At 37.2% G+C, this 19,556-nt stretch overlaps 1 protein-coding gene across 18 annotated transcripts in view; it reads right to left on the reverse strand.

Annotated features, from left to right (window-relative positions):
• The window catches only part of LOC308196010 (uncharacterized protein), a 380,840-nt gene that overhangs the window by 317,919 nt on the left and 43,365 nt on the right, over positions 1-19,556 (reverse strand). For 16 of the 18 annotated variants that reach the window (XR_013952022.1, XR_013952023.1, XM_080594392.1 and 13 more), the window contains one exon: positions 17,868-18,140. Coding sequence is in view for 15 of the 18 variants with exons in the window: in XM_080594392.1 (XP_080450518.1) it covers positions 17,868-18,083 (216 nt within the window). In the remaining 3 variants the exon portion in view is untranslated. Of the gene's footprint in view, positions 1-268; positions 381-12,085; positions 12,178-17,867; positions 18,141-19,556 lie in introns of all 18 variants that reach the window. The other 2 variants (XM_080594382.1, XR_013952024.1) reach the window with 2 other exon arrangements.

Raw genomic sequence — 19,556 nt, forward strand, 5'->3', positions numbered from 1 at the left:
ATCTAATATGTGTTTGTGAAAAAGAACAAAAGGATTTGTGACTTGCCTGTGTAATAACTTTCAACACATGGGAAGGCAGCTCAGCTGTTTTCTAACTCATCAAACTTTCTTCAGATCTGGAAAGGCTAAATTGAATTCAAAATTGCAGAACAATTTTATTCTACACACTGAGTTTACTTTGTGAAGCAGAAGTTTTACTGAAAAACATAGCAAAGCAAAGCCAAGGACCCAGCTTTGACAGAGGACCCAGATCTCACTTGAAGGTTACCTGCGAGATGCAAGTTGAGGTAAGGGTGGTCATGTGCTCTCAGGGTGCCAGAGGAAACATATGGAAGTGGAAGGGAAGAGCCATCACTTAATGTGTCTTCCTCATGGCTGTCCTGTTGGAAAACCTTGTCAAAAAAAAGGAGCTAGCTCTGCTCAATTTCTTATTAGGTTGTTAGTATTTAGTACTTTACCAGTGAAGATTTGTGCACTTACTCTTTATTTATTATGGTAGTACTTAAAGATTATTACATAGTAATTGCCTCAAAGGGTTCATGGTCACTCTGATATGGAAAGTGCTAGCAGCTTGATAAATGGCCTTTTTTCCTGGCTAGGCATAAATTCAAAGATGATAGACATAAGTTTGGTTCAATATAAATACAGCAGTAGGAATAGGGTAGCATGACTTCACTCCACAGTGAGAAAAAGCATATGAGGCTATCAGGGCTGCCTCTCATAGCAGAAATATATCCCATATGTCCTGTGCTTGGTAAGCAATGTAATGGTGCGTGGAGATTCTACAGACCGTATTATGAAATCCCTCTTTCTCCTATTCCCCATTTAACTCTTCACTGAAGCATAGGCCAGAATCTCATCTTTCAGTGACTTAGCAGAAAGCATTACACAAGCAATTAACTACAGAGCGAACGAAGAAGTCTTGATAAGTAGACGTTAATAGTTCCTGGTCATCTTTCAAAATGAAGACCATTCACCTTAGGACACGAGGAGGTGAACTAACCGAGCTGCTGCTGATCAAGGTTACCTGGATACCACCATCAATGTGTCCCAGCATGTCATTACACACCTCATCTACTCTCACACAGGAGATTACCCTTTACATTTCTTGTCTCCTAATATCTGCCTATTTAGCTATGTGCCTGTTTGCTAACACAGTCCTGCAAAGTAAACTGATGGAAAGGAGAGAATGGGAGGGGAGAGGAAGGGAGTGAAGGGGAAAAAAGGGAAGGGGAGGAAAGAAGAGAGTAAAGAAAAAGGAAATCACACAGATCCTTTCATAGACTGCATAGTGAAGAGAATCTTCACGGATCCTAGAGATGAGGAGCATGAATGATGTTAACTCTAGGAAAGCATGAAATAAAATTCAGATGTGTGCAAACAGCATGGTGGTGGAGGCTGCTAGGCAATACACTGTACTCCCATAAACTTCACTGAAGTTTATCTACTCAGAATGTGCAGTTCCTCCGAAATAGAAATAATTCACAAACAACATACTTGCCAGATATTTTTTTTTTAAAAAAAAGGAAAAGTGGAGAAAAAATAAAAACAAGAAAAGTGGAGGAAGTTGACATGCAATATTTTCAGAATCAATCATTTAAAGTTTTTCGTTCTGAAGGAACTTCACCTTCCTATTTTGTTTTATAGTGTAAATTATACTATAGTTCAAATTTTTAAATCACAACACACTTCTCATCAACTTCTACTGTAGCTGCAAGTGTTCTCAAGGATAAAGTTGTCAGAGTTTCTCAGCTAAACAGCAACAGGAACTTTTAGCAAAAGCAAAACTGTCTGTTTTCCTTTAGCTTGTTTTGAGTAACAATAAAATTGGAAGGAAGGGAGGGAGAAAAGATGCCTTAGGCAAGCACTTCAACCTAACTGGTTGAACTGCTAATGAGTATCTGTAAACAAGCTCCTATAACAAGAAGTGTCATGGAAGTGACACAGTTATCACCAGTACAGAGAGATCTGAGGAGCTGTTGAGACTTAACATTTTTACCCAGCTCCTTTGTACATCTGGAGAATAATATCTTAACTGCAAAGCATATTGGAGTTTACTAATGGTATCACTAGATGCAATCCAAGTATTATTGCCTTTATTTCTGTTTACACGGATGTAGATATGTGTTTTCCTGTCCCTTCCTCCATCCATCAATGCGAAAGAAAATAGACAAGTACTAAGTATCAATTCTTTTTAATTACAATCCTGACATGTTTCTAAATAACAGTTCACCTAGAATTTATGAGTTTGTCAAGGCAGGCAGGAGGATATGTTTCCTCCTGAGGAAACATAAGATTAGGTATTTGGAAAAGAAAAAATATTATATAATGTGTATTGTAATATTTATGACTGGAAAAGTATAACTGCTTTACTGTTTAATTTTCATTTATTAAATGAAAAAGTGATCTGCCTTTTGTCTTGTGTTGCTCAGTTCCTCAGCCCAGAGGGTTCTAAAGGAATTTGCTGCTTTTTAACACCTTATCTACCTACAATTAAAGAAAATTGTGGAGAATTAGAAAAGAAGTTTAACATTTGGCTCTGAAAGTAAGTCTCTTTTATAAGATTTGAAACTTAACTGCAATGAGTTTTGAACAATATGCACACAGAAGCATACAGAATTTATTTGTTCAGCAGCATTAGTAATATGTGCAAAGCAGATACCGTGTCTTCTTATAAATTTCTGATCTTTGACCCTTTAAATATGGAAAAATAACTGCTTGAATTCCAATTTTTTTGCAGCTGTTAAATGGCTATTCTGTATCTGCTAGTTATAAACTCCCCCTCAGTATCTCCCATCTGGTAAACAGGATTTGCTTTTGTTACTTCCTAAGAAAACAACTCTGTGGTTCTTATAACAGAAGCACATATAAGGTTATTTTTATTTTGCTAACTTTTGAGATCTGCCTGAAGTTGTTCCATGTCCCAGCTATTAGCTGGAATGAAAATGGGATCCAGCTGGTACCTCAACCATTAGAAACTTCAAGCAGACAGGCTTAAAAGTCAGGTGTGAATATTTGTAGTGGAGTCTGTTTAAGACTGAAGAAAGATTTATCTAAGATTGTTCTCTGTACAGGAACTGATCTGTTGCATCACAGTTGCTCGTCCAGATCTTTCCTTGTTCTGGCAAACCCATTTGTTTCTTTCGTTGTAAATTTGTCTTATTCTTCTTTCCACATCCATCACAAAGAATGACCTTTTCTTCTTTAAGATATTTTTCCACTGAACCAGTCTCTTCCTCAGGTTTATCCTCCACCATAAAAAAATTCTCAGCAGCTTCTTACAGTTTTTAACTGGGCAGCTGTAGGTCTAATTCTTTATTAAGTTGTTTTGATAATTTTTTCTAAATAAACATAGATTGGGCCACTGATGGAGCCCTAGGGAGGTGATTACAAAGAAGTGAGCTTTCAGCCTTCCTAGATTGTACCACAACTTAGTCCCCAGAAGTGACTAAAAAAGTGAGAGAATTATTTTGTCTGCTTCCCAATGAAAGCATGTTCTATCTTAAAATATTAGATCCTAATAGATCACCAATACTCATACATAATTAGGCTCTACAGGGTGAATTTTAGCAAAGTTACCTGGACTGGTAGCTACCTTGCCAATATAATACGTTTTATACAACGGACAAAAGTCCCAACAGAGACCTTGATGAACAACACAGTAAAATGATATCTGTATTCCTCATCTCTTAAAAGATAATAATAACATTGCTTCCTGACATCTTTGATGATCTTGTCAGTGAGATATCTAGATCTTTGTGAAAGAATGCGTTTCTACCAATCTAGCAGCATGAAAACACAGGATCTCTTTTGAAGTCCAGAAATTGCTACCATCTACAAATAATAGTGTTAGTAATGGATATATAGGTCATGGGCAGCATATAGGGACATTAACAGAAGAAAGGAAACAGCTTTGATTATTCTAATGAGAAAAATATTTTTTCCTTTGAAGAGCTGATTGATTTTTTTATTTTATTCTGTGAATTATTAGTGAATAACAGTGAATCTATTACTACTGAATATGAGCCAGCAGTGTGCTCAGGTGGCCAAGAAGGCCAATGGCATCCTGGCTGGTATCAGAAATTAAGTGTGGCCAGCAGGACTAAGGAAGTGATTATCCCTCTGTACTCAGCTCTGGTGAGGCCACACCTCAAATACAGTGTTCAGTTTTGGGGCCCTCACTACAAGAAGGAAATTGAGGTGCTAGACCGTGTCCAGAGAAGGGCTATGAAGCTGGTGAAGGGTCTAAAGAACAAGTCTTGTGAGGAGCAGTTGAGGGAACTGGGTTTATTTAGCCTGGAGAGAAGGCTGGGTTTATTTAGCCTGAAGGCTCAGGGCCTTATGCAACTACCTGAAAGGAGGTTGTACTGGAGTGGGGGTCAGTCTCTGCTCCCAAGCAACAAGCGATAGGACAAGAGGAAATGGCCTCAAGTTGCACTAGGAGAGGTTTAGTTTGGATACTAGGAAAAATTTCTTCACTAAAGGGGTTGTGAAGCATTAGAACAGGCTGCCCAGGGAAGTGGCTGAGTCACCATCCCTGGAGGTATTCAAAAGATGTGTAGATGTGGTGCTTAGGGACATGGTTTAGTGGTAGACTTGGCAGTGCTAGGTTAATGGCTGGACTTGGTGACCTGAGAGGTCTTTTCCAACCTAAGCGATTCTAAAATTCTATGACTTAATAAAACAATAAAGATACATTCAGTTCCCTACAGCTTAAAAGAGAAAGAATAGGTAAATGAGATTATATAGCAAAACAGTGACAGAGCAAATACAAATTACAAGTTCAGCCTATTTTGAAGGCAGATATTCCATGAGTTCTCTAACAGAAGGAATTATATACCTGCCTATATAGCACAATAAATTTCCTTTTAAAAATGAAGTAATTTCTGAGCTCTTCAGCGTAAGAATTATGCTTAGCTTATGATTAAAGTGACAGCACTGGCATTAACATTTAATGTTCCCAATATTGTCATATTACAATAAATCAAACTGTAAGAAGCTGTAAGATCCTTTCTTTATCTTAGTGAAAAAGAGTTACAGGGCTTTAATTTGAATGAATGTTAGCTTATGATTAAGAAACAGGTTATTGATAGGGAGTTGTATGAATTTGCATCTCTGTAGAATTAAGAGAAAGAGGCATACATATTTTATAAAACATGCAATGCATTGGTCTGTCAGTGCCAACCAGCATTCTGGGACTTCATTAATATGACAGGATATAGAGATGACAGGCTTGCAGGTAGAAATAATGATCTAATGATTGTTTGGAATGCATATACTCTATTGCTTCAAACTCTTGGTGTGTATTTTTCTTGTTTGGTGTACAGTGCTTTCAGTTATAAAGGTGAAGGAAAAATTTCAAATCAGAAGATAATACATTCAGTTACCCGTCAATAGTAACCGTTCACACATAACTGCTTTTTTCATCCGCATATCTCAAAGTGTGGAAAAGGAGAGGCTGAAGGTCCCATTCTGCCCAAGAATGCATCAATAGGCAAAGTACGCTTTTGATAATGTGTTTTATATTTCATATGGTGGTATTGAAGAACCAGGACTAATATTGTTCCAGAATAGTTTGGGACATAAAACAAGAATTTGTTTTCAAAGTAGTGGGTGGATGCATGTGCTTCTGCACACACATCCTGGTACATGCACTGAATTATAGCAAAATTATGAAATTACTTCCTTTATATAAAGCTACTTACAAATTAACCTTCCCTTATGCTGCATACTTTGCAAGTACTGAATAACAGATACCTTTTGCTTAAAAAGTAGCCCTCACAGAACAGACAAGTCAAGGATAAGAGAAAGAGATAAAAAACTATAGAGCTCTGGCAACCAATATGCTTGTCCCTGAGTTGTTTTTATTCCTGTTAGTGAATGGAGGTGGAGCATAGCTTCGGGAAGGGATGTAGAGAGAAAAAAAAAAAAAAAAAAAGTAGAATGTTCTGAAGGGAAACATTGGTAGAGGAAGGGCCCTGCAGGAAGTTGTGTAATGACCAAAATAAAGAGCCTGTGCCAAAAGATTTGTAACTTACAAGAACATGCTTGATGCTCTTTGCATTGTTTTTTGCAGGAAAGGCCTTTAAGTTTCTAAGACTGAACTGCATGCTGCACTTGTATCCAGGATCTCCTTGAACCCAGCCTTCCCAACACCTGTATTACTGTAGCCATAGCTTCTGTGGACATTAGCATGTAGCAAGCAAGACTGAGCAGAGACAGGCTGGTCACAACTGAAGGCAGAATTATTAGCATTATTACTGTTTACAGCTCCCTGTTGTTTCTTGCCTCCAAAAATCTCACTATAACCCTAAAATGGAGTGAAAGGATATTATTTTTTCATAGAGTCCCTGGCCCCGTGTCACCAAGAGACTTCAGCAACTGCCTGCTATTGGCATCCACACCCAACATTAGGGAATAAATGAAATCCAGCCATGGGGATCCTTACAGTCCACTGACCTTTGAGTGTCACTCTAGTCCTGATACTGCCTGGGGCTCCCAGCCCAGAGGTTAATTGTCTATTTTACCTTAACATTGTCTTGTCCAGAATAGCCAGAGACTAAACTGTTTGAGGAATGGATTCAGTATGTAGGAATACAAAGACCCACAACTCAAGGCAGCTGAAGACATGGTTTCCAAATCCCAAATTCTGCCCAATTTGAGTCAAAGAGTTGAAATTAAATCTCTTGTAAGCCTGGCTTTAAATGTAGGCAAAGGAAATGGTGGATTATTCTACAAACATCTGGAGCTGCAAACACAAAAAAAATTATTATTCACAGGCAGTCATTGTTTCCAATTAAAATTGGCAGAGTGTCATGTGTGATTAATCTAATTCTCTCAGAATTGTATTGAGAAATTAAGACGTTAATGGGGAAGATCTGAAAAAAAATGGTTCTACATTCCTTAGGAAATAAGGTAACATTGATTCATATCTCGTATGCCAGGTCAGCCTCTCTCAATCTTTCCTAAACCACTATATACTCAATTATTCATTGGAATAAAGGAAAGGGAAATAAAGGTTCTAGAATCCAAAGATTAAGGTGACAAATGGAAAGAATGTATCTCATTTGGTCTCTTTTGAATTTTGAATTAAACTACCCTAGATTTTAATAAATACTTTCCAGCTTCCAGCAACTTTTCTTTATAAGGCAGGAACTCTCTCTTAAACCATACTAACCAACATTTACTCATATTCCTGTGTGATTTGTGAGTCCCATTCACAGGTACTTTGCTTTCCCTGTGTAACAAATTGGGATGCTAGACTTCCAAACCCAGGATGAATATTCTGTCAGCTGATGGAATCCCAGGCATGTTGAAGTTATGTAGACATAGGACTAGATCCACTGAAGGATTTAGCTATCATAAAATGAAGAATCAAATAACCTCTAACAGAGGCAGGAACTTAACTTGGCTTCTGGCCATGTTCCACCAGCACTTCATCTTGAGGAGCTGAATTAAAGAGGATCAGGATTATGACCTTAGTCCCTGTACTCTCTCCTCCTTGTGGGGTATAATGATATTAGATATTCACCAGCTTAGATAATTTCAGGGTGGAGGCTCTGTAATCTAATTTGTAGTTGAAGAACAGCTTGCTGAATAACAGCAAGCAACAATTAGGTACCCACTCGCTTAGCCAGACATGCAGCCTTTAATACACCAGGTGAAAATTGAAGCAGTTTGAAACCTAATTCGGAAGGGGATCAGACAATTTGCCTTTATAGTGGCAATGTCCATCAGAGGAGCAAATGGAAATAGTTACAGAGTCTGTTCTCTAGTTTTACAACACCGGATCACATCTGAGTCGCCATGTCCTTTTTTAGCTTTAATTCCATTCAATTTTGTAACAGTCAGTTGATCAAAAGATTAATTCAATGGTAGTTGTCCTACTGAGGAAGAGCCCCAGAGCAGCAGAAATTTAAAAGCATAAATCAATGAACTTAGCAGTTGCTCATATTTATTAATCTCAAATCAACCCATTTCTTCAATTCAATGAATCTTGCAGCTACCACTGTGCTTTACATTCATTTGTGAAGTTCTAAAATTGATTCTGATTTATTTCTTTCTGCAGCCCCACACCACTTTTGCCAGGTAGCATTATCTACTCCATCCTACAGAAACAGACCTCAGGTGCAAAGAGGCCTGATGCTTTCTTTGTACCTGGTCACACTGAATGATTGGGAAAAGTTTGGAATTAATGCCAGCTCTTCAGACTTTCTGCCCTCTGCTTTAAAACTCATTCCTTACCTATAGAGATGGAAGTAAATATAGATAAGACTCTAGTGCATATGAACTTTTCTGTATGTTTTTTCCACCACTAAGCCATCTGCTTGACACTTTATACAAGAGGTTCCATGATTTGGAATGGGAAGGAGAGGAACTGTTAAAGTGAAGATTCTCTATCAGTCTAACCTACTTATAACCCCCAAAGCAACACCTCATCAGCACTGGGAGGTATGTGTGAGACTAGATTTTTTTCAATTATGCACATTTAATTTTTATTTAAAAATCCTTCTTTCCTCTTAACTTCATCTTCCGTTGTGCTCACATCCTAGCTATGTTTTACAGAGAACCAACCATTTCATCAAAGTGTGAATTGGAAAGCAGCAGCTTTGCCATACAGACTGATTTGTTAGCAAAGGATAAATCAACGTGGCAGGCAGAAATACAGTGGAGATTATAACACAAATGGCAAATGTGGAAGGCCTCCCAAATGGGAGGGGTTTGGTGTTGTAGGGGGAAATGAATGATTTATGGTGCAGAAAAGAGAAAGTTTCCTTTGTGGTGATATTACATTGCCTTTAAATGGAGTAGGAGGGTGAGAGAAGAAGGAAGAGGGAAACAGAAAAAAAAAAAAAAGTTTTAGTTCTAAGACATACAGCATACAATGCTTTGCTTTTTGAACTACTTTGCCACTAAGAATTTATTTTGAGAAGCATTTTTCATGGGTTTGTATTCAAGGAAAGGAATAGTCTGGAGAATTTCCTAACATTTATGAATTGCTAATATGCATGAAATATGAAGGCTAGACCACAAAAATATCTGTTAACACAAACTGGAATGTGCATATACTCAGACAGCTACTAAGCAGGCAATTAAATTAAGGAAGTCTAAGATATAAACCAATCCTAAATCTCCTTAAGAAAACATTTTCTCCTTAAGGCAGGCATGAGCTAGGTATTTTACATATCCAAATAACTACAAGTCTAGGAACAGCTGCTTAATTCTCAGCAACAGATTAGAGAATCCAAAATACAGAATGGTTTGTGCCCTGCTCACAGACCTCAGAACTCCTGCAGGTGGATCAGCTGTTGATCCAGGGGCTTGACACCATCAAGTCCACATCCTGAACTAAAGACACAGGCTCTGATGAAACTGTGTTGTGCCCAGGCTATCCTGTGTTGCTTAATCCAGAGTTTCCAGAAGTTAGTTACCCTGCTTTAATTTTGTTTTGCTTGTGGAGTACTCAAAGCAAGGCAATGCCTTAGTACTGTCAACACAATTAAAACAATATGGTCAATAAATGCCTTTACTAGAAAGACAGTCATATTCCATGGTTTTTTGTATCTAATTTAAACATCTGAATTAGTACCTAGCCTTCATACAGGCTACATACAGGGCAATTAGGGATGCTTCAGATACTCCCCTAAGATTCCGCTCATAAAATAGAGAGATGAAATACCTAATTTGAGCATCTCCTTTAAATGCATAACTGACCCCCATGTTCACTACTCACAGGCTCTTTACTGAGAATACTTTACAGGCACAATGAGTAGAAAGAATTAAAAGGCAAACTCAAATATTTTGCTTTACCACAGCAAACACAATTCAATAAGTTTATTCTGGGAACATAACGGTGGCTATACCGAGCCAGATCAAAACTTCACTGAACTCTATATTCTATCACTATCAGGGAACAGTAACAGACACCTAGGGAGATCCTAGTGAATAACAAGATGGTAAACAGATAGTGATAATCCCCACACCTTCAATACATGTCCCAGCCCCCAATATATTATGTTATTATATTCTTACAGGGCAAGCAATCATAAACCCTACTTCCTTTCAACAGCAGCATTCCCTTCTTTAATTCGTTTTATCAACATCTTGTGCAGTAAAGGTGATTGTAGCTCATTGTTCCAAGGAGTATATTTTATTGACCATGTTTAGTCTAAGAGAAAAGATAAACTTTTAACAAGATGCTTGCCAACTCTGTAAAGTCTGAGTTTTTTGAGTATTTTTTTGACTTGGAGGTGGTCAGATGATGAGAACATGCAGAGTTCAAAGTTGGCCTCTTTTCTACAGAAACCACACGTTCTGTCTCCAGACCACATACCAAATTACAGTGGTGATCCCATGGTGTGAATATATGCTCATTCTTAAGAACTGACCTATTATCACCCAGCTCACTATATCAGGATTATCAAGCAAGCACCAATAGGTAGCTTTCAACGTTCAAAATCTCAGGTGGCATTTGATTGCCATACTGCATTTAGACAACAGCCTCAGACATATAGGTTAATTTTTAGGTAGTCTTGCATAGAGGCAGGAGTTGGACTTGATGATCCTTGTGTGTTCCTTCCAACTCAGGGTTATTCTATTATTCTAGGATTCTATGAACTTATAAAGTTCTCTGTGGCACCACCAAAGCTTCAGGCCAGTCTGTTCCCCAATAAAATTTCTAAACAATGATTCTGAAACTCCTGAAAGTGCTGCTTGTTCACCTTCATATGCTTAACGGAAACTCAGTACTGTAAACTGATTTACACCAGTTAAAGAATTTAATCATTCTTGGAACTTTACTAATAAAAATTGTAGAATCATTTAGGTTGAAAAAAAAAACATCAAGTCCAACCATCAACCTGACCTACTGAGTCCCATCGCTAATCCATGTCCCTTAGTGCCACGTCCACACATCTCTTAAATACCTCCAGGGATGGTGGCTACTACTTCCATGGGCAGCCCGTTGCAATGCTTGATCACCCGTTCTGTGAAGAAATTCTTCCTGACATCCAGTCTAAACCTCCCCTGGCACAACTTGAAACCATATCCTCACGTTCTATCACTTGTCCTCTGAGAAGAGACCAGCACCCTGGCTGGTCTCCAACACCAGCTGCAGCCTCCTTTCAGGTAGTGAATGATGAGGTGTCCCCTCAGCCTCCTTTACACCAGACTAAAAATTCCCATTTATAAAATAAAAATTCCATTTACAAATTAAAAATTCCAATTATAAACCATTCTTTATAAGTCTTGTCTTCCAGTCCCTTCAACAGTACCTCTGAATGAAATTTAAATCTGCCTACTTTTTGGAAAACTCCTTTTTTTTTCCATTAAAAACAAACAAACAAAAGACAATCCTATGTATTTTAGCACAGTCATAGTAAATCATCATTATACTATTTAATTTTTACCAGTTTTTTTTTTTTTGAAATGCACTCACCAGATCCATCTCAAAATGAATGAATCATTCTTTTGATAAAAAGCAACAAAGTTATTCAAATGGTTAAAATATTAATCCTAAACCAGGGAATAAGGCAAGAAAAATCAAAATCTTAGATTTCTTACTGTAAAGGTTCAGCAATTCATTTCCATCTTACATTAATCATTTGAGCCACCTTTGTGGGAAAAAAAAAAAAAGCCTCCTAAATCAAGCTCTAGTCAGGAAGATGCTGTCAATATTTAGAGGAAGCCATGAACAAAGATTCCCAAGTTCTCACCTTCACTGACATACAGCCTCACAGCCTACTCAGGCCTGTTTCCTTGTTAAAATGGGTATCACAAGGCCTCATTAATCATAGACTACAGTGAATATAGCTAATAGCAGAATGGGAGGGGCTGTGTGACAAAAGTATTTCCATACTCAGAAGAAAAAATGTCCATGCTTGATTCTGATTCTTGGAGAAAACATGTGGTTTGTTTTTAGTATAATATGACACAAGGATGAAAACATTCATATTTGTATTGTCTCGGTTTGCTTCCAAAAATCTTTTTTTTTAATCCGATGTAATACAATTAAAGAACAGGAGTCAATGTGAAAAACATTACTGTTATTCTCTGATCAAATTGTTCATCCAAGAATATCACTTACTCTCTCTGTAATGTTGCTGCAGTTCTTAGAAAGAGTAGACAGCTTCTGAATGTGTTTTTCAATCACTTTTCTCCTCTCTCTTCATCAGTGACCTGAGAAACACAAAAAAGCCCCACTGGAGGAGCTACAAAAATCCATTTCTTTTATAGAAGGCAACTTAAAAAATAATACATTGCCCTCTTTCCCTCCACAACCGCGTACCAACAGAGGGGAAAAACATCAAATATTAAGATATAAGAATACTGACTAGGAAAGAATTAACTAAATTGTGCAAGAAAATGAATGCCAACAACTGAGGAAAAGAGAAGTAATTCAAAATTAGATTTCAAAAGAGGGGATGTTTGTGAGAAGGAATGATTGAATGCAGCAATAAAGAGAGAATTGAGACAATAACTAAAGGCTGTATAGCTGGACACATTTAAAGCAAAAATAGAGTCATTCTCAATATAAACATAAAAGAGGGAGTGGAGGGTGTGAGAGTCCATTGCAGCAAATGTCCAATATAAATTCTGTTATAAAACCATAGCATCTGGATTTTACAGTGCAAACATCAAACTGTAAAGGTCTGACTGGGGCAGTCCTGGATCTGAATACCATCTTGCTCTTTCAAGAAACCTCTGTGTATATGGTACTTATAAAGTCCAAAAAACATTGCTTAAAGATACATGACCCCAAATGGGGAATAACTCAGATAAATATAGCACTAGATAAGTCATCTCAGGTTTTACACAAATGGCCCAATGTATATTGGGGCATGTTTCCAAAAATTGCAGTTCGTTATTTACAGACACTTGGGTCAAATGAACAAGTCATTATTTCCAGCAATTTCTAACTCTAACTGCAGGTTACTTTTTGATCTGTTGGAAACAATTTTGCTAACTTGGAGCTTTTGTTGGTTGGTTGCATCTTTACTTTTTGAACACTTTGTGTATTCACTTATTGAAAAGGCAGCACAAGAATTCTGATGAGAGATAGGTCACACTTCATGTTTCTATTTTTTCAAGTGAATAGAAGTAACTTTTTAAAGCTAGTTTCCAAGTCAAAAGGTTCAAATATGAATTTTATTTATGCTTTCCCATAGTATTTGTGAGGACAAAAGGTCATTCTAAGAAATGCCTCCTGCTAGGATTATAGTATTTACGGATTATAAATTCTCAGGTGCTAGAAACAGAGTTGCAACATCTTTAATAAAAACAGACAAAATACCCGCAGAAAATAACTGAAAGGATTTCCCTGCCTCCTTCATATGCACAGGTGGGTGGACTTGGTCCTTGAAGAATGCACTGTTCTACCTCACATACAAGCTCCTCAGATTTCCATCATTCATTCCATCTTCCTTCACCTACCCTCTCTCCTTGAGCTTTTCTCACTTTGTTTTTTCTCTCTTGTATGTGGTGTCATACAGACTTTCTTTTCTCTTTCTATGCCTCCTCCTATTTAGGAAAATTCTGTAAATAGTTCAGAGGGGATCATCCCTCACAATTAAAGACTTAAGAAGCTCAAACCACTACAAAACTTCATTACTGAACACTTCATTATTGTCTATGTGATCTTTACTATCATCTTTACTATCACATGATAGTTTCTGATTAGAAAGATGAGCAATCTGGAAAATTACTGTTACAAATTGAGCATTCAACAAAACTAACAAAGCACTGGAATAAGACTAAGGCACGTGGTAGATTCTCTATGACATGGATACTTAAATCAAGGTCATCCACAACTTGTGTTCCCAACACAAGTGTTAAAGAATGGCATTCTACTGCCTATGTTATCCAGGAGTTACAGTTAGCTGGACATAATGGGTTCTTCTGGACTTTAAGTGTAAAAGTTCTTCTAATCAAGTTCTTCTAATCTTCCAACCAAGCTTTCCATCATATTATATAAATAGGCCATGACACATGGGATGAGTGCTCTGTGAAATAATACCTTCTTTTATTTGTTATAGAGCAGCAGATGATCCTGAATTGCCCGTTGAAGGAAGGCAAAAAAAAAGAAAAAAAAAATCTGATACACTCCCCCTCCTTTTCATGTTTAATACTACAATAATCAGATACACCTCTACCTGGAAATTTATAGCAGCAGACATGATCATCTCTCTCTCCAGAATATATCTGGTTTTACAATCTTACATCGGATTCTTTTGAATTGCAGCCCATTACATGTGCTATGTGGCATCATGAGTTTAATCTAGCACCCACTGAAGTGAGTAGCAGTCACTCATTACCTCAGACTATCAGACTACCAGACCATTCAGTTACCAGAACTTCAGCTTTATGTATGATCTTTACAAGTATCTTCTGAAGACTACGCATCTTTGTGTGTGTACACATGCACACACCAATGCATTCTGTCTTGAATTCTACACATATATATTTCTGTGCCAGTGCTAAGATTGTTGTAATTGCCTGTGATGTATACTGAACCAGCAAGAGAGTTGCCCCTTCACCCTTCGCTGATGAAAAATAAATATCACATTTGCATTCAAATGCCAGAGTGAGCAGAAGCAGCAGATCAATCTGGATTGATATGGTGGCGAACCAAAGTTTAGAAGTTTCTCCTTTCGAAAATTCTTCCCTTTGTCCCTAGCAGTCACAGTTCTTTGATGATTTCAGTGACTGGGCCTACAGCCTCAGCAGTATAGTTGCATTGGAAGAGCTGAGATGTGTCAGAGGCAGTTCCTGACAGCTTACAGAGACAGAACAAGCAAAATGGATTCCTTCAGCCTCATTACCAGCTTTATTACAAAAGCTAGCATATAATACAATTAAATAAAAAGAGAGATGGAATGATGAAGAGGTGGCAATGGCAGGTACTCCCAAAGTAGGATGGTATCATGGTGTCTCTATCATAGTTTCAAAGGACTAGAGCAACTAGACGGGGTTCTCTGGCAGATGGACGTATTCTTTTACAGGTAGATGAGAGGACCTGGGTAAAGGGTGAAGCACCCAGGAAGACATCTTTTTAATACGGGAAAGATTAATATGCCTATTACCCTATTCCTTACATCTTTGTTTTCAATTTTGAACCTAGCAGTCTGATGTTAGCTATTGGATCTTTTTTATTATTAAGACTCTCAGTTTTGTGGTGGTGTCAGGTACACAGAGTCAAGCTGAGCTCCAAAGATATGAACATCAGATGAGGCAGTATATACGAGATGTGAGGAATCAGCACTGTAAACCCCACAGTTTCTATTTGACTACCGTGTTGCTAAATAAAAGTAGCAAAAATATTAAACCATAAACTTTCATGCTCTCTGAGATCTACACTGCCACCCCTTCTTCCTGTATGGGAAAATATATATTTGACTAGTTAAATTCAAGTAAGATATATGTCAAGTTTGTTAGTCCATTTTGTTGTCAGGGAACCCTGATGTTAACGTTTCTAAATAACTAGATCCATGTTATGATTCCTCATAGAGAATAAGCAAGCAATATAATGTCTTTTGGCCCTCTGAGCTATTGTAACAGCATTTTTGAATGTTGCTTTATTGACCCATCAATAACCATTCAATGTTAACTCCTGCAGAAACGTACTAGGGAGAGAGATGATCGTGTCTGCTGCTATAAATTCCCATTTTGAGGCATACTTGATTATTGTATCGTTAAGCATGAAAAAGGGGGTGTACCAGCAATACTTATCTTTTTTTGCCTCCCATCAACAGGCAGTTCAGGATCATGAGCTGTTCACATAAGCAAAACCACATCAAAAAAAGACAAGTATAAAAAAAAAAAAAAAAACGAACACTTGCTGTCAGCCTGCAGCTATTATAAATGAGTAATTTATAAGCATGTAATTTACAGAATGTGTGTAGAAGCACATTTAATGCTGATACAAAGACATCTTAGATATTTAATGAGGTTTTTATAGCATATTGTGCTAAGTTTAATGCAGGCATGTAGGTATAGCTTCCTCAGCAATCACTAAGGATTGGTTAAGGGTGTTTTCTTTCTTTTGATTGTAAGTCTGAAAAATATGCATTTAAATAGGACCCTAGGTAAATTTACATAATTATTTCAAATCTGTCAATGTCTATTCTTTGGACATGATCATTCTCCAATGTGTGGAGGTTACATTAGTTACGAGGAGCTTTGTTGTTGTTGTTGTTGGGTTTTCTTCTTTTTTTAAAAAAAAAAAAAAACTAACAATGTTACCATGATTAGAAAACAAATACTCTATTTAATGGATGGCTTGATCTTTCAGGAAAATGCTGAGAGGCATCCAAGGGAGAAAGGTCTACTTACCATAAAACACATTTTCAGTATATTTGTTTTTTATTATTATTTATTTATGTATGTGCATTTGCATGAAAACATGGCTAAGAAGCTAATAAAACTCTTTCTCTCTGCATAACCCCCTCCACCACCTTGGTATTTTAAAAACCTCCTGTGGTGACTAGGGTCCAAATCCTGTCAACACTTACACACATTCTTAATCTTTCAAACAAACCCATTGATTTCTGTGAAGTAATCTACTGTAGTACAGTGCAAAACATGCATAAGTGTTTGCAAGACTGGGGCCAGATGATCATTTCCAGATGAGTGTGTACTGTAAAGAGAGAAGTGGAACCAGTACTCCTGGAAGAAGTGAATTTCAAGCAAGTGAATTCAGCCTAAGGTTATACCACTCAACAGTGGCTTTGCCTGGTGGAGCTAGAATGCAGGACAACTTTTGCCACTGCATCTCAAGAAGAGAAGCTACTGGTATAGCGCCTCAGAGGGAATCTGAGAGAAACAAGAGCAATGGTTTTATGTGCTGACCCTGAAAGGATTCTCTCCTTGGGATGCTGCTGACCAAGATGGCAAAGCAGAGATGATTTATTTCTCTATGGTATCAGCTGTGACTCCAGTCCTTATAAAAGGGCTCATTTTTATCTGAATCCACAGACTAAATTTTGGTACAGTTGTCTTCAGGGGCAAGTAAAGACCACTGTATGTACTGGATCAAAACTGTCAGCTTTTGAAGTGTGCTTCTTTTTCGTGATCACAGTAACAGAGAACAAAGCAAGTGTAAAAAATGCTGATAAGGTATATTAGAGATTTTAAGTCTATTTCCTCTTCATTCAGAGGTAACTTTTGCTGATCATTCTGTAGGAAATCACATCTGTTCACATTTTGCTCTGAGTAAGGAAAGATAGATGGGTGTTTTAACATAGGTCTGATCAAGTATGTTAGAAATGGGCTGGCAGACAAAAAGCACATTTCCGCGTGGTGGTGTATTTTACATTTTTAGTTGAAGGTCCCTGTGAAGACATCCCATCTGGGATGGTCACAATCACTTGGGAAGTTTTTCCCAATTTATCAAAGCCAACAGAAATTCATGGGAACACAAAAGAAGAAGGATCAGTCTTTCTTTACTGACAGAAAAAGATTAAATTTGCAAAGGAGATAGCTGTGTTCCTCTGAGATGTTCTCAATCACAATTTTATCACCAGAAGAAGCAGACATTTCTGACCCTGCAACAAATACACATAAACTTCTGAGAGCCAGATTTTGCTCCATATCTGGAGAGACCTGGAGAGAAAAACATGAAACCTGGCAGTTTCATTGCACCATAGTGCACACAAAGCTCCTTCTGAGTTACAGTCTACTATCCAGTGTCAACAGAATTCAAAACCTCAGAGTAAAATTCAACTTAAATCACGGAGTTTCATATGGTTCTGGGTTTAGTTGAGGTTTTTATATGCAGTTTCCAGCTAAATTCATAAGTCAGGCCATCATTTCCCAACTAAACTTTTTCCAAAGGTCCCAGAATCTCAGGGAATCTTTAAACAGACACTGACCTGTGATTCAGGTTTCCTATGCAACATGGAGCCAAGTGAATTTTCTCTGTGTGGTTTGGAGTTTTGCTGAGGATCCTTCACATGGTGAGGCCTGCATGCACATGCCTTCCTAATTCTGTTGTTGTTTGCACCATTCCAGATAAAAGGCAATAAATAACAGGATTGTTGACACTGTTGTCTTCCTTCATGTCTCTGTTTATAACTGTCAGGTAACATGCAGTCTGCTATCAGATACAGTTGCTGACCACCACAAACAGAATTTGCACGAGGAACCTGAAAAATAAAGAGAAAGCAAAAGTATGAGGAAGAATAGTTTTTGATTGGATACTAAAGCTAAGTAAACATGATGTGTAATTTGTCAAAATGTAAATACAAGCAATGCCAACATATCTTGTTCCTCTAGAATGATATATTTTACCAGAGGGATATTTTAGATATTCCACTTTGTGCCAAGGTAAGTTTAATACCTCTCTAATCTACAACATATGGGTCTTATGACATTACATATTATTTGCATCACCAATAAAACAGCTCATTAATCAAACATGCCACTATAACCTCCAACAGTATAAACTGAAAAATGTGGGTTTTAAAATATTTTTAAGTGGAATTATTTGCTTAAAATACTCCCTTTTGGTACAATAACCATCTGTTAATTTTAACACTGGTCAAGCATACCAAAGATTATTATAAGACTTTGTTTAATTGAAGTCTCCACTGGAAGAAAAAAAAAAACACACTGTGAATGCATTTTCTTTCCAATTTTCTGATGTTTTTGTTTATTCTTTCATCAGTGTGGAAGTTCAGAATAGGATCATTGTGAAGTAAACAATATCTATTCTCTGTGTAATTATATGCTATTTTACTCAAGCAAGGTCATTCTATTTTGAATGAAAACCAAGTTTGTACATGAATAGATCATTTTCTCCATAAAATCTCATACTGTAATGAAACGTTTGTGTGAAATAGGAAAATATATGCACTGTTCAGAACTCTCTATTCAGCTTTTGGCTTGCAACAGTTTCAGAGTCAGAAAATAGACATGAAAGTATTCAGGTAGAATTTATAAGCATTTCAACATAAAACACATCAATTTAAGACAATAGGAATGGCTTTTCTCTTAAACAAAGACAAGCGATCTGAACTCTGTTTTTATTACTGTATTACAGAAAGTGAATATTCAAAAAAGCATTTTGCATGCATTTGCATTAATCAGTCTGGCAAGTGTCAGTGCCCAGGTGAACACGGATTTTGCTGGTCTCTATCCAAACAAAAAAAAATCTACCCCTTTGTCTATCAGATTTCATCTCCAGTACTTAAATAGGGCCTGAATCAAAAAGCATTTAAGAGTAGAGTTGGCTTTGGCACGTTTACTAAGTCCTTTTTAAAATAATGAGAAAGCGAGATTATAAGTAAAGATTTTCTAACCAGGAATAGTTTGCCAAGTCAAAGGTATAGTTATCTTCATGACAGCTATTAGTTGACAGTCATAAAAGTACATCTAAAGAAATGTGGCTAAAAGTATGGGAGAAGAGAGAGTGTGTGTGAATGTCTGTGAATAACCATTATCACTGTAGACTCTATTCATGATTTTCATTTTCACAGCTCACATAATCTCTCAATTTTAGTCTCCTGTCTGTAAAACAAGCACAACAATACCATTCTGATTAGAGTGATGTGAGACTAAAA

Source organism: Anser brachyrhynchus (assembly GCF_964034855.1).
Source record: "Anser brachyrhynchus genome assembly, chromosome: 5".
NCBI lineage: Eukaryota > Metazoa > Chordata > Aves > Anseriformes > Anatidae > Anser > Anser brachyrhynchus.